The sequence below is a fragment of the Apostichopus japonicus genome, chromosome 4, assembly GCF_037975245.1.
Source record: "Apostichopus japonicus isolate 1M-3 chromosome 4, ASM3797524v1, whole genome shotgun sequence".
Classification (NCBI taxonomy): domain Eukaryota; kingdom Metazoa; phylum Echinodermata; class Holothuroidea; order Aspidochirotida; family Stichopodidae; genus Apostichopus; species Apostichopus japonicus.
In genome coordinates, this window is record NC_092564.1 from 2461113 (window position 1) to 2477464 (window position 16352).

General features: G+C 36.0%; 2 protein-coding genes across 4 annotated transcripts in view; both read right to left on the reverse strand.

The window, feature by feature from the left end:
* The window catches only part of LOC139966122 (CDK5 regulatory subunit-associated protein 3-like), a 23794-nt gene extending 8688 nt beyond the window's left edge, over positions 1 to 15106 (reverse strand). For 2 of the 3 annotated variants that reach the window (XR_011792477.1, XM_071968837.1), the window contains exons 1-12: positions 14952 to 15106; positions 14046 to 14140; positions 12745 to 12876; positions 11370 to 11470; positions 10334 to 10471; positions 8600 to 8689; positions 6896 to 7032; positions 5159 to 5312; positions 3815 to 3919; positions 2864 to 3010; positions 1428 to 1633; positions 134 to 305 (exon numbers count right to left, since the gene is read on the reverse strand). Coding sequence is in view for 2 of the 3 variants with exons in the window: in XM_071968837.1 (XP_071824938.1) it covers positions 134 to 305; positions 1428 to 1633; positions 2864 to 3010; positions 3815 to 3919; positions 5159 to 5312; positions 6896 to 7032; positions 8600 to 8689; positions 10334 to 10471; positions 11370 to 11470; positions 12745 to 12876; positions 14046 to 14100 (1437 nt within the window). In the remaining variant the exon portion in view is untranslated. The remainder of the gene's footprint in view (positions 1 to 133; positions 306 to 1427; positions 1634 to 2863; positions 3011 to 3814; positions 3920 to 5158; positions 5313 to 6895; positions 7033 to 8599; positions 8690 to 10333; positions 10472 to 11369; positions 11471 to 12744; positions 12877 to 14045; positions 14141 to 14951) is intronic. The other variant, XM_071968838.1, reaches the window with a different exon arrangement.
* The window catches only part of LOC139966127 (ATP synthase lipid-binding protein, mitochondrial-like), a 53371-nt gene that overhangs the window by 24096 nt on the left and 12923 nt on the right, over positions 1 to 16352 (reverse strand). The window lies entirely within an intron of this gene.

Genomic DNA, 16352 nt, shown 5'->3' on the forward strand with positions numbered 1-16352 from the left:
GGACCCCAGGTCTCTCTAACTCTTGAACAGGGGCCCTTGAAGGCCCCAGCTACGCCATTGCATGTCATAAGGGTTCAAGATGGTAGCATCAAGCTGCCCCGAATACCGCAAGTCAATACAAACCACTACTGACCTGTTTCTGTAATTCTCTTGTATGTTTGATTATTCTCTCCTCCTTGGGTTTGAGTTGTTTGGCCTCCTCCATGGACGCTTTCCTCTTTTCTTGCATCGCTACCTGAGATGCCAGCATCTTCTCCTCCATATCCTTCTTTAGTCTCACCGTCTCTGTCAGTCTGTCAACGTACCTATCAAAAAAAGTGAGATGCTTGCTCTTTATGCAGTTGATCACAGCTCATATAAAGTCTACTGCTTTGCCAAGGCCCTTGAATTTACATTGTGAGTCAGTCATTTATGGATGAAATGCTGCTAATTCAAAAATTATAAATGTCAACACTTTCGTCCCAGGCACACCAAACCAACATGGCAGATGTTTAGAACTAGAATACTTGACATATAAGAATCAGGACAGAATATTTCTTCAGCATTAATTGTTAAAAAATAATTTCAACTTTTTCGGATAGGAATAAACTATATCATACCTTCAATAGAGACATTTGCACTGGTTGCCTGAATTTGTTGTAGAATATCTTTTGCAAATATGTCCGGTTGAAGCAACACAACCAACTGATGTTTAAAACCACCACAAGCTGAAACCTCTTAACTGAATTTGTGGCACCCGTAAACAATGAAAGTTACAAGTCATTCCTCAATATCCTCGAGCCTTATCAATTCTTACTATCGTAATAAAATGACTACCTTAATACTGATTTGTCTTGAGTATTTATTTGATTTTTTATGGTGTCACAAAAGTCTCCTATGAAAAGGGTAAAACTTCTACAGCAGATAATCTGTTGATCTTAACTGTTGACGTTAAAGATTACAGTTGTTTATTTCATCTTTCTGTCGGTCCAAACATAATGACAAAGGATTGACGATGGTATCTACGGGAAATACGAGACGTTGGGGAATCTACAACAATAGAATTATTCTAGACTACAAGTAGACTCTAGAACATGTCTACTCCTCTATGCAGTAACCCCACTGGCTTAGAGTTTAGGCGCTCAACCGGTTTTAGGGCCTACCACATGTTGCTGGTAGAGGGAGGTTACTGTTCAACGAGCCCGGAATTCTCACTTCAGTGTTTGAGAGTGTTTATCAACTAATATCTTTTGTACCTGTCCAGAATAGGAGGGAGTACAGAATTGAAAGGGGAGGGTGGGATGGGGGGAGGGGGCAAGGAGGTGAGAGAAGTTACTCAGCCCGAGGATCAGTTATCTCCACACATACTGTACATTAAAGTTAGGGTGCATAGTACTATTACAAGTTTCTTGTTGCATTCAACGTCAGGTAATCATTGTTGTTCTTACTGTGGGGATGACTTCAACATGAACAAGTGGTGTATTCTGGTATCGGTCATCTTTGAGAGGATATTAGAGATGGAGGCAAGCATTCTCTTGATGTCCTCTACTGTCTTCATCTGAACATTACTTGGAGCCGACTGAAACTGATTGACCGAGAGGATGTCATCCTCTCCTTGCATCTCCATCAGACGCTGCTGGAGGAATGATTCAAGCTGAGAGGAAGATGACGAAAAGGAGACAAGCATTATACAGCTCCAAGATGCAGGTTTCTATCTCTGTCTCAAGTTAGCCAAATTAGGGCAAAACCAGCACTGAATACTGTCAAATATTTATAGTTGACATTACCAAACATGTTAGTGATGCAGTTAATTGTCTGCATTGGACAGCTTACTGAAGTTTGCTGTTGTTAGTTCTTAAGACTAACATCCCTAGATCCTTAGTGTGTTGTCATCAAACCACTATTTAGGTTAGTTTCTAAGTACTCTGAAAGAAACTATACCCAAGTGATATACCCTGCAAAGTGTTTGTTTTGATTGTTCAGTTTATACTTGCAATATGTTTGTTTAATGTATGTATTTGTATATTCTACAATCTGTTTGGTTTAATGGGTGCATTTATACCCCACAGAGTGTTTGTTTTAATGGGTGCATTTATACCCCACAATGTGTTTGGTTTAATGGATCCATTTATACCCCACAATGTGTTTGGTTTAATAGGTGCATTTATACCCCACAATGGGTTTGTTTTAATGGGTGCATTTATACCCCACAATGGGTTTGGTTTAATAGGTGTATTTATACCACACAATGGGTTTAGTTAAATAGGTGCATTAATACCCCACAATGGGTTTGGTTTAATGGGTGCATGTATACCCCACAATGTGTGTGCTTACATGGGTGCATTTATTCCCCAAAATGTGCTTGTTTTAATGGGGAACATTTATACCTTCAGTGTGTTTGTGACATTAATTATTTCCCTACCCCACAATGTGTTTGTTTTAATGGATGCAATTATACCCACAATGTGCTTGTTTTAATGGGTGCAATGATACCCACAATGTGTTTGTTTTAATGGGAGCATTTTTACACCTTCAGTGTGTTTGTGACATGTATGAATCCCTACCCCACAATGGGTTTGTTTTAATGGGTGCATTTAAACCCCACAATGTGTTTGTTTTAATATGTGCATTCACACTCTATAGTATTTGTTATAATTGGTTAATTTATCAAAAAATACATAAAAACAAGTCAAAGGAGACTGTCACTATTGTTACTTTCGCTTCAATATGTATCAGGATGTCAAAAAAAGTTTGGGACTGATTTTCAAAGATGTTCTCATAAGAGGAACCACTAAGGTGAAAGTAGAAGACACCAATGTTGATTACTACGTTGTATCTATATATTGAAAATTTGCAAAAACAAATGCCACGTTATTGGCCTAACCTCCAATAGCTCATTTACGAATTGATTTCTGGTCACAGGATTGTCCAATACAGTTAAGGCATCAGTCCCTCTAGCTATACTGTCATCTCCTGCACCTCCTGAGTTTGTCTCAATATTCCAGTCAATATTACCAGAGGTATCCGAGGTCTGTGTGTGGATAAAAGCATCAGATTTAAGTAGTTTTAAAAGTATTAAGTGCATAGATTTGTAGCATGATCTGATTAGCTAATGAAAAGTCAAAAGCGACACATTTGATTATCTTTGGAGAAAATATATAAGCTTATGAATGAATGTAATCATAAATATATGGAATTATAAGAAAACAGCACACATCTTATTTCATTTTATGGTCACCAAATAGTACACTTTTACTAACTTGAAAATAAATTAGCAAATATTGCAGTCTTGCTTAATAATTCCACGGACCATTTAAATTTATTTTTGGAAGGTTCTTGTGATGATATCCAAACATTGTTGATATTTCCAGTCTGAGAAATTGTAGAGAATCTCTACTTTCTTGTCGTTGAATTATACTTTTGACTTGAACTGACACAATATTCGATTTGAAAGTAAATCCAATTCTGAACATCGTAGGAATTTTGGTCTCATTTGTGGCAACCAACTATCATAGTTGCAGGCAACTCCACATAACCATGGTGATACAGGAACCTCAAATTCAGAATTTATGACAAATGACATCCAGACACATCCCAGTCTTCACATACACAAGAAATACATCAAGAAAGATGGAGACATTGTGGGATTTGAGTGCTAAACATTTGCCACGGGTAAGATAAGAGTTAATCCTTGGATCAGGGTGCTACATAAGTGTAGATGTGTCCAGATAGTATAGTATATTCTACACAGGGGGACAATCATGATGGCAAACAATGTTTATCTGATATGATAATTTCATGATATTTTCCTAATACGTCAACAGTGTTCTGTTACCTCTATGCTAAAGTCAATGGGAGTCTCCTGATCAGCCCCTACATCCTCAATGGTTATGTTGAAATCAATATCTTCCACATCATCAGAGGTTAGACCCCAATCAATCTGAAGAAGAAATGAAACAGTACACATCTACAATCCACTCAATCACGAACAAGTATAAAAAAAAACAGAAACATTTATGCTGTTAACTTCATCATCCTCTTAGGGTTTCAAATGTCACTCATTTGCTCGAAGAAGAATTGGCACTTCAATGCGCACATGAGTCACAAATATGCAAGTTGAATCGATCTTTGCATCATTTAAGCAAGCTTAAAAACATACCAATTTAACAAAGGATACTTTTCAGTGTATAAAATGTTAGTACAGTAGTTTGATATCTGATGAAAGAAACATGTCTACAGAGGTAGAAAGGTACTGCAGAAAGATAAAACAGCACAATGTATGCAAGACATGATTTATGGTGTTTACCACGTACTACGACATCAGGATGTGTAACTATGAATAATGCTCAAGAATTGAGCGGGCACTTGTGCTTGACTGTCATTTCATAAACATCATGATTTAAATGAAACGATTATCTGATATAGATCTATGGGCAAAGTTTACATATTTCATCGAATACGTTCTACTACCAAGACACATGCATGCTGCCACCTGTACATTACAGAGAAGGATTATTTTCAACTCTGCTCCACAGTAAGATATTAAAACCACATAATTAAAGTGGAAATGATTTATCTTTGCAACTATGAAATGACCACCCTTCTCCCCATTCTCTGCTTATTGTCAGCTAGAAAGGTACTATAATGGAATTGGTAAAGACAGTGACATTAGAAGCAATGAAACCTAGCATCATCTGGGTGGCCATAGAGTCGAATCCCTGGCTGGCCAATGTAAGGTGACTTTCTCATGCAGGAGAAATCCACAGTTTTCCCATCTAAAATGGTCTTCCAATTGTAAAAAATAAAATATGAGCTACAACTGTAAACTGGATAACCACCTGAAAATAAATTTTAAACTAAGAGTCCACTTGGCATTCACACATACATGTGTGGCTGCTTAAGGTTGTCAATTAGCTGTCTTCCAGGCCAATTATTACAAACAACCTTTAGTCACAACCACAACCATAATACTATTAATCAGAAGCACTTAATGTTGGTAATACATCTCTAACTTACTTATAAAAGTGAACTCACCTGCAAAAATAGATGCTCAAGAAAACACTTGGCAGTGTTTTCTGTGCATGCACTATAACAGATGCCCCCACTTGAGCACACAGACCAGGCTCACAAAGACAACTATAAAAATTCACAAAATCTTTAAATTTTTAATTTCTAATACCTCATCTTCATTGGCTGTTTCTTCCTCTTCCTCCAAGAACCACAGTTTGACCTCTTCCACTGAATCTGGCGTCTTCTTCTTCCTCCACTGGTAGGTGGTCGTGTTCCCATTCTCCATGAGGTGACTCAATAACGGTGTAGTGCCCCCTTTGACACTGTGGAGGAAGACGAAGAAAAATAGTAAAAAGTATTAAAAGACAAAATTAGATCAAATAGGACTCGTGTATAGTTAGAGAACAGAACGAGACTTGAAACAACTTATGTAGCAGGGTTCCAGAGATTAACGCCTAAGTTACGCTACTTCACAGCCAACAGTGCAAACCTGTTCTAATTCCACAAGGTTCTTCTTCTACTCATGTGAAATGTCACTTTAATAAACATGAAGGGTAGCTACTGCTAAAGAGATCACAAAACTGCTGAAACATACATGCCCAAAAACTCTGCATCAATTTGGACTATGAAAGTACATATAAGCTTTGCATTCCCATCCCATTTACTACACTATGCCTATATGCATTAGACATGAGCTTTGGCAGCAGAGAGGAAAAATGGGCACACTACTGCAGTGTGTACCAGTATGACTATATCTCAATATCTTGTTATACATATTGAGATGTTGGTGATAAAGTGCATACAAGTATTGCAATATCTCTATATCTAGTTATACATATTGAGACGTTGTTGATAAAGTGCATACCAGTGTGCCAATATCTCTATATCTAGTTATACATATAGAGATGTTGTTGATAAAGTGCATACCAGTATGACAATATCTCAATATCTTGTAATACATATTGAGATGTCATTGATAAAGTGCATACCAGTATGGCAATATCTCAATATCTTGTTATGTATACATATTGAGATGTCGGTGATAAAGTGCATACCAGTATGAAAATATCTCAATTTCTTGTTATACATATTGAGATGTCGGTAATAAAGAGCATACCAGTATGACAATATCTCAATATCTTGTTATACATATTGAGATGTCGGTAATAAAGTGCATACCAGTATGACAATATCTCATGATCTTGGTATACATATTGAGATGTAGGTGATAAAAGTGCATACCAGTATGACAATATATCTATATCTTGTTGTACACATTGAGATCTCAATTTCTTGTTATACATATTGAGATGTCGGGGATAAAAGTGCATACCAGTATGACAATGTCTCAATATCTTGGTATACATATTGAGATGTTGATAATAAAGATTATTTAGTAGGAAAAAAGTTAAGACAGAGAATTAGAAATGTTCCAGTGTTGTGGTAGTGAGGCAATATGTCAACATATAACCTGCAGCAGCTGCAGGGTCTATTGTGTGATACTGCAGAGCACAACATATAATGTCCTAGTACACAGCCTGGCTGCTATGATGCTGCAGCCTACTCAGTCTACAACCTGCAGCAGCTGCAGGGTCTATTGTGTGATACTGCAGAGCACTACAGATACTGTCCTAGTACACGGTCTGGGTGCTATGATGCTGCAGCCTACTCAGTCTACAACCTGCAGCAGCTGCAGGGTCTATTGTGTGATACTGCAGAGCACTACAGATAATTTCCTAGTACATGGCCTGGCTGCTATGATGCTGCAGCCTACTCAGTCTACAACCTTTAGACATGATGCAATTATGAATCCCAATGTTTCCAATTAATAGATCAACAGAGAGTGTCCAAATAGAACTTGCCATGCCAATAACTTTGCTGTATTAATTTCTTTTTAAGTGCTTACCTCTCGATAGTAAACTGGACAAATGCTCCATAAAAATCAACCACATCTGAGAGAGATTTGACGTCTGTCGTCAAAGACTCATAGAAAGCTGGGAGTTCTGCTACCAGAGATAATAGCTCTGCACGGATCTTCTCCCCCTGCCAAAACCAAAACCAAATAATAATAATAGGTCGGTGAATGCTATCTCAATACATATAAAACCCATTGAAATTCCTCATGAAAATTTAGAAGAGGTCACGTTTGTGCAAATTAAAGCTTTAACTGTACATAGTTTACTACCAAGAGATTGATGGAGTGCACATGGCCACAAATCCCAAGGACCTCATGTAAGGTTGTGCTTCAATAAGACTGCAAAGTGAGACTCTTTTATAATAGTAACATAGAAGGGAGGAAAACACAATATGATCAAGTGCGTCTGTTTGTCTGTTGAACTTGCAATGAATTCAATGACATTTGTGGCGTAGTAACATAATTACACTGTACGTAACCATGTCAGTACATATCTATAACCTTTGACCTGCACACTACCAGCCAGGAATCTTACTCGATTAAACACACTTATGAACTGCAAAGTTAGTGTCGACTTCTCTCTCTCTATTGAGTCTCTCCTAATACATTACAACATTCATATGAATATCTTATTCTGATATTAATTTGGTCAGTAGAATATTAAATGAGTGCATTCAGTCAAGTAAAAACTGAGTGACACATGAATATTTATAAGTGGAAAATTTGCTCCTCATATATTTTTGACCCGTGATTATTTTATCCTGCTGTTGAAAGGATGTTACTGTAGTCTCCTACCGTGATGAAGGAGTGCTAAATAATTATTATTCTTCTACACTAGTACAAGATGAATATGCAGATCTTTCTCCTAATATTTAGAACATTTCATCTAGCAACAAAAAGATATTTATTTATCTGTTTCAATACATAGTCTAGTCTAAGTTAGTTAAATGGCTAGTAGGCATAATTGCAGGAATGTGAACTAAACTTAGGTTTTAAGCCCTATTCAAAATTTGCAAGATATTTAAACAAAAAGTGTGTCACCAGACTGTTGCATAACTTTTCATGAAAGTTACATCATGGCATACTACAGCAAGTCATTGATCAAGTCACATGAGCTGTTCATTTATAAGTAGTTACAGATCTAAGAGTAAGGTTATATCTTGCTCGGTACTATGAAAACACCAGAAATAAACTCGAATTTTTATTCCAAAATACTTTGTTGTATGTTTTTGGAGACGATTCTTTGAACTGATGTGATTGATGGTGCGATTAACTCAAAACACAAAGTGATTAGATCTGCATAAACTGGATGTTTGTGACTGAATGATGATTTGTGGGGGTTAGCAGTACATAGAGACTGCAGGGACAACTACCTATGGGAATAAGACCGGACGAACAAACAGACAGCGTGATTACATAAACGTCTCTGAAAAACACTGATCGTTGCCAGAGCAACAGCAAATCATGCTCGAGGGTTTCTAGAGAAGACATACAATGGATGATATGACATCAGTGCCATGTTTTCTTTGGAACATAATAATGATTACCTGTTGTTTACAATACTGCTGATATTCTTCATTTATTGCTAGGAACTACAATGGCTGAAATGACATCAGGGCCATGTGACATAATAATGACATTTATTGTGCGACATGTGACATAATAATGTGACATAACATGTGACATAATGATTACCTTGATTCCAAGTTGTTTACAATACTGTTGATATTCTTCTTTCGCAGCGACAGCTGCATCAGCGTAGTATTTGTCCTTTTTCTCACATTCCTAACGAAAAGGGAGGATAATAAATATGGTGAAAGCAAAACAAACATGTTGACCTGTCGGAGGAAACTAGTTTCTTGTGCATTATGGGAAAGAAAAGAAGGTTGGAGGAAAAACGGAATGGTAAGGTAAATTACTCATCAAACTATGTAATTCTGCACTTTTGTAATTTTGAAACATGCAGTATTTAAATGCCAAAGGGATCATCCAATTCAATAAACGAATTCTTGCATTAAAGGGACGGTGGTTGAAAATTTGTGGTGATATACAAGAAAAACATGTGAACAAAAAGAAAAAGGAAAAGAGCAAATTTTCTCAATCAGTAGGTAGAACCACATCCTACTAGAAGTTATTATCCTAAAAATAAAGTTTTTAAAATTTCAGGAAATTTTGTTTAGCACAAAAATAGGAAACAACAGCTTGAGCATTATCATCATCGTGCATTTAAGCTATTAAAAACATTATACTTTTACTTTGTAGTGTACAAATAATTCATCTGCAAATGAAAGGGATACTTACACATAACAACAAAGATATTCCTTACTGAATGTGAATTTTTTTACAGTACATGGACAGTTTAGCTGTACTACAATTGTAACATATTTCAAGGAGATTTGTAATTTGACAGGAATAGTATAAAAGGAAGAATTTGAAGTCCATAACTCAGCCATGATCACCTGCACAGCTTACCAACTAAAAGCTATTTTCTGGATTAGGCCTTAATATCTGTTACAACTAAAGATATTCAAAAGGGGCTTTCAACCAGCAATTTGGTATATTGCTGTCATCTCTGCAAGTGTTACTCTCTGAAGTCTTCTTGTAAATTATTGATTTTGACCTTAAGAAAAAAAACCTATTTTTCTTCTTCTTATGTAGGGATGCACCAGATATCCGGTCCGGCCGGACTCTCCGGTGAGCAATTATCCGGTTCTGGTTCCGGCCGGATATTTTTCAAAATCTGGCCGGATCTTTTTCCAAATCTGGCCTGAATTATTCCTTAAAAAGGTGTTGGTATTAACTTAAATTAATGTAAACTATTTCCAAAAATTAATAAAAACATTCAAAGTAAGGAAAAATTAGGTTTAACATGTTTAATTTAATTTTCTCAATGGTCTGACCCACTGTTTCTAAAGATCCAATTAAATAATCTTTTTATTCAGTATAAAGTATGAAATTTGTGAAATGTAGCTTCCCGTTTTAAAACAAACTTTATAGGTAGTATGCAGTATTTTTCCAGCAAACAAATTTACATACTGTATCAAGTTTGTCAACAATTACTGTATATTGTAGTTATTTTATTAAAAAATGTAGATTACACCACTTCAAGTTATATTTAATCTCATAAATGGGGTCTTAATTTCACCTTCTTTATAATATGCATATACCTCACCTAAGAGTTGCTCCTTGTTTCATACTTCTACTTCTTATTAATGATTTTCTTTTGTGTAATGAAAATATCCTGTTCCTGCCGGATTTTATCCGGCCGGATTTCATGTACTATCCGGCAAAATCCAGTTCCGGCCTGATCCAAAAAGTTGGATCCGGTGCATCCCTATTCTTATGTTGATGTTACAAATGGCTGAATGGTATTGTCAGCATCAATAAAGCCCTTCATAAATTTAGATGTTACTTTTAGTTTATACTTACAGTTTGAGTTGACTGGCACCTTGCTATTTGTTTTCTAATCCAGGGGACTTCGTAAGCGACGTTTCTGATAAGGGTGTCCGATACCTCGGCGAGGTAAATACTATCCTTTTCATACAGAGACACAATTTCCTGCCAGTCCTGTTTTGTAAAGTGCAAATGATAAAATATGTTTATTGATTTCTAGAAACCAAAAAGACAAGAACATCCTTAAATCATACTTTCCTCAATGTTATTTTAATAACACCTCTGAAACAAACAAACAAACAAAATTCTGTGTTTTTTCTATTTTCTATCTTTTTTTCTTGCACCTTACAATCATAAATCAGCTAACAACAGAAATGATTTATGGCAACCATTCTTGGTAAATCTGTGGATGAAATGTTGGCCAAAAAAAAGGCAATTTTAATGAACATGTAAAAACGTTTTAGGTTTCTTGTTTGAAATGCACACTCGCTCAAGTGAGTTAGTGGCCACTAGTAGTATAGTGTCATTAAGCATACTACAACATTAGCCAGAATACACCATTACGAAGAGCCGCATGATCATAATAATAATAATATTATAATACTTTAAGTTGTAACAACTCAGACATACTCTTCAGAAGGCTTACTTTCTTAGTAACCAATGCACTACAAAAGTGGCAAGTAAAAGGGCCCTGAAGTTTGTCAAAGAAAGAAGTTACAGTACCCTGACAAATGTTAGTGGATATTCGTACTGACTTTAATACTGTGTCAATCCCTTAATAACATCCTCACTGATGTATAAAAATTCCCATAAAATTATATAAAGCTATGATTAATGTTAATATATTTAAGACTAATTCACCATCCACTTTAGTCATGTATTTGTAGAACACATTGGATTCAATAAAAGTTTCGTTACTGGTAGACCCAAGTACAAATAACAGTCTGGCTTATTATACAAAACTTCTTTTTTAAACTGAGACCAAATTTTCCTTCTTTTTTTTTATTCTCAGAATAACAATAAACAGTTCTGAATTGTGGAGAGTCTTCTGGCACTGCTGACCAGAACTCACCTTCATCCTCTGCGATGAATAATATCCAAAGATGTTCTTGCTTCCAGATTCTGAAACCTTCAGAAGCTCTAAGATTCTAAGGCAGTGAAAGTAGTTGATGTCTAGAAGGGAAAAAAAAGAAGAAACACACTTAATATGATGTTTTTCAGTACTGGTTCATTCCAAAAAGTTATATATCAAAACAAAACAAAAATCACTGTATTGGTTTCAAACCTGTAAATAGTGAACATGTCACGAACCATAGATGCTATTTTATTATTCCTCTACTACTGTTATGTAACTCTGCTTGATAAAAAATTGCTTATCAATGCATCTATCTTAAAAAGAGAATCTTTTCAACTTTGAACTGTTTAAAAATATTCTGCTAACAGTACTGATGAACACTCAATCATCTAACTTAATTTTTAAACAGGAGGTCTCTGCAAATTCAGGTTAACTTCTTGGCTAGATGCAAATGGATTTCCATTGTGTTAGTAGAACAAATTAAGCATCTTTCTGCCAGTACAGTAGGTACTAAGATCATACACACAATCACACATGGTAAGTTGGTTAACAATCCTTATGTCATAGAATCAGCAGGATTTCCATACCTTACGTACCTGTTAGCCCCAAATAATTATATTATATATTATTACCAGCAAGTATCATTGTGCTGCTATCACAAAGACTGTGCAATAATGGCTGTGTGTTGTAAATCAGTAAAAATTCCACTAAGAACTTGCCTTTTAGCCAGTGGAGTTTTTAATCATTTGATCATGTGGTCAGTTTTGGTTGTTCGTGGTAACAAATTCTATACTAGTATCGATAATAGCTAGATACTTAGAAGAAGAAAAACAATGTCACGGCAGCATCTAGTACTGCTACACTGATGACAAGATACAGTATTGAACACTCATTACAAAACAAGAATGGGGAGCCAGTCCCTGCAGATGAAGAGCACAGTCGGGGTGGATGGCACATTATTGTTGATTTCATGCAAACAATTAATACTCTGTTTGATTAAAGGGTGTGAAGACTCGCACACAAAGAAACGTCTCATGCCGGTGATCTGACCTTATTTCGAATGAGGTGTAACAGAAGTGTTAGACACCACCATCGATCCCAGAAAATACACACACAGCTTGCTACCGTTGGTAATTAGACACTAGTGTACAGTCAATACATACAGCTACGGTCAATACCCACAACACAGTGTACATAGCAGCCTGGACATCTCAGGTCTAGATAAAAGATAACAAGGTATCATGTTTCATTACTGTCTGCATTTTGTAACAAGCAACGGAAAGTTAACTTTTTCAGAGTGCGGCAAGCGATTTGGGGCGAGTCTTCAATGCCTTTAATTCTACAAGAGAAATGTCCGGAAGAAGCAGCTTACAAGTTCCAGCTAAGAGTGTTTTGATTTCCTCCACCTCTGGCATGTCTTGAATGGCATGGTTTATCTTCTTCTGTATGGATGTTGAGTCAACTTGCCATTTGTGTTTGACATGTCTCCTGTCGATCAGCCAATCTAGCAATTGAAAACAACCAATGAAATGATCTGATCTAATCTAAAAGTAAGTTTGGAAATGATTATAACTGGAAGTGCGTTGTCTGGTATCAAAACGAAAACAATAGGATACATAAAGTGGTTCATTTTTAACTAAACAAATATGCTTAATGTCAAAGTGATATTAAAACTTAATTGAAATGATGTTATAATTATTCTTTCCCATAAGGTTTGGTTGTTAAGCAAAAAAATGTAGCAAAACAATAAATGCCAACATTACACAGTACTGTAGAAGATGCTGCATGTCTAGTTTTAGTGAATAGAACACCAACTTTGGGATGATACCAATATATCTTTTTACATATTTGCGACTTTTATTTACAATGCAATTTGAATTGGATGTAAACAAATAGATGTCTGTCGAACAATCCCCAAAGCTGACCATTACAAATTTGTCCTGTAATCCATTGTATACTCTTCTGTAATATCTCTTTTGAAAGAGTATGCACGAACAAAAGAAAAAAAATATGCTAAAGATAGTCAAACATATGTTTATCAACGTTGTGCTAAGCAGAAAACAGAAGTGTTTTAAAGTTAGTTTAAATATATTGATTCCTTCATATTACACATGGCAAATAAGCAACGACTATTGATTTTATGTAGCACTCAATGTACAATTTACTTTTTGCAATGTAATTTTGAAAGTTATGATTGCTATCTCTTTCTTTTTAAGCACTAAACATATTACAGGGTGTCAGTACTATCCCCAAATTGTATGCTACAAAGTACAAAGTACTGTGACAAGAAATATCACTCACGATGCCAAAAATGCATTGTAATCTGCAAGGCATTTTCCCTCAGTGTTGATGTCTTATTTTCAAAATGAACAATTCTGAACATTCTGAAATTTCAGAAACTAAGTTGGAAGTTCATAACTTCCGGTAAAGACTTGAATTGAAAATTTTAATTTGCAAGAAGTCAAAAAGGATTTTTTCTTGAAATGTATGTAAATAAAAGTCATCAATATTGGCCCCAAATTTAAGCATGCAAAAACTTGCTAATGGTTTTCAAAGATAACCTTTTGTAAAATACAATATCTCATTGAGGCAAATGTATTTTTGGTGGCAGTTCAAAACAACTTGAAGTTTGATATCACAGAAGGATCATAATTCTGTATCAAAAGCACTTACCAAGCAGTTTATTTGATGTGATATCAATTGGTAAATTATCAGTTCCGTCTGACATGATGTCTGAAATCTCTGCAACACTGTATCATGAGAGGGTTCTGAAAAATGTGAATGGTGTGGAGTAGATATCATACAGATGAATTTACATATTGATAAATTAGTAACGATACGCCATCCTCTTCAGCTTGCTTCTATAAGGAAAGATCTGCTTTATTGGCTCCAATTACAGCACGCTATAGCTAAGAAAGTTTGTGATTACGTTATCGACCTGCCACGGTCGTAAATTGACCTCAGGCTCTACAATTAGCATGCATACATGTAGCTTCTTAACGCCATTAGGCTCTGTGTGTTAACCAGTGTGTGGAATTATGTCCATGTCTACAGTGTAGTTCATCATACATCGTTCACACAAAGACCCTCATACAAGAAAAAATATGTGGCAGGCATTGCAGACTAATTGGTTAAGAGGTCATTTTACGACCAAGGCAGGTTGATATGTATCTCAAGTCTAGAAACTTTTTCATGATAGCGTGCTGTAGTTGGGGTCTATACAGCAGACCATTAAATGGTGAGAAAATGGTCGTCTATGGTCAATTTAGTGAAATGATATGTTTCCTATTTGGTTTTTTAGAACTCCTTTGTTTCAAAACAAAAAGCAATTTTAGTGAAATACATTATCCGCCACCTAGACAACATAACACAGTTGACCGTTGGGCCTAGGCCTACACACGAATGTGACAGTATCAGTTGCACGAATACATCACTTTCGATCATACGGGAGTTTTAGTTCTAATCGATAGTCTACGTTTTAATTATAGAGTCAGATCTAACTAAACGTTAACAAAACTTGAAAAACACTTTTGTGTGGACTTTTTCTGAAATTTGAATCTTTAAGCCAAATTTACTCACCAGAAAATGACTGTTTTGCGTTTGTTTGCAGGGCATATGTTTCATTAAATTGGAGGCTGATGTGCACGAAATAACAATGTTGCGCAATATTAAAGTATGGAACGCCAAAGTGAGATGAAGTTGTTGCAAAAGTACTGTCGTCAAATCTATATACACGATGTTTATCGTCGTGGTTATATCTACTCCTTCACGTATATTCTTGAATTAAAACGTCACTGTTGTAAACCCAAGAAAATCACAAACACTACATTTATATTAAGGCCGCGATATTTGATTTTCTGCAGTAGGCATATAGCCTACCCTTAGACTTTCATTGTATCCAGTCATATGTGAGTGTTTGGTGTGACCTTCATTCAGGTAAACTTGATGTAGTCAGATGGCTCTTATACGCTTGTGACAGTTTCCCGTATGATTTATAGGCTAGGCAGTATGGGTTTCAGTGAATTACAGGAAATTCAAGTTATATGGCGGGGAGTGGGGGGGGGGGGTTGGGGAGGAGATGCATCAAAAGATTTGTTTCTTCTTTGTTTGGGAAACCCAGGAGCACTTATACCCATCAGACCGGGAAGGAGTGGAGTGCGTTATTTATAATCAATTGTTATTTTAGATATACTCTATCGAGAAAAATGATTAATAATTGACTTTTCTGTTCAAATTTGTAAAGTAAGTTGATATCGATTTCAAAAGACCGTAAAAGTGAATAAAGCGAAAATAAATATATTGAGATTTGAAGATAAAGATGTATATAGGTGGAGTTTTCTTTTGATGATTACCTCTTTTATTTCTACCCGAATGAGACAATGCTTTGCGAGAGGGACATATTGTTTCATATGCTTTGCGAAAATTACAGACTGCACAAAAGTGCCTTTTGTGTTTCATATTTTGTTCATAGGAAAACCCCTCCCCGTAGTCAACTCTGTACTTTTTCGTATAATTTTCAGTAATAAATGCGTGGGCTTTACCTTGCCATTTTCATCACCTTTAGCCTGCCACGGTATAGCATATACATATGCGGTCTATGTATAGCCTACTATGCAATTGACAGATAGCCTACGATAGAAATATTTATCTTGAGCTGATGTGGTACAAAAGTTAAAGTCCAAATGATCGATACTTTTGTTTTTATTGTAGTGTAACCGAACTTGCGTAGTGTTTAAGCTTTGAGGGTTATTCTTTAAGCTGTATAGACTGTTTAAGTGATGTAATGATTCTATGTCGGGAAATCCCCGTTAAGTTGTTTACTATGACGTAAGTAATCGTGCACCTGGCCTCTCGGTCTCCGGAAGTCTGGTGACTGCAACACTAAGGCGGTGCTCTTTGAAGTAGTAACTTTCTCACGCGCGTAAACTTAAGCCATTGTTCAGGCTAGTATAAAAGGAGCTGTTGGTACGTGCAGCGAGG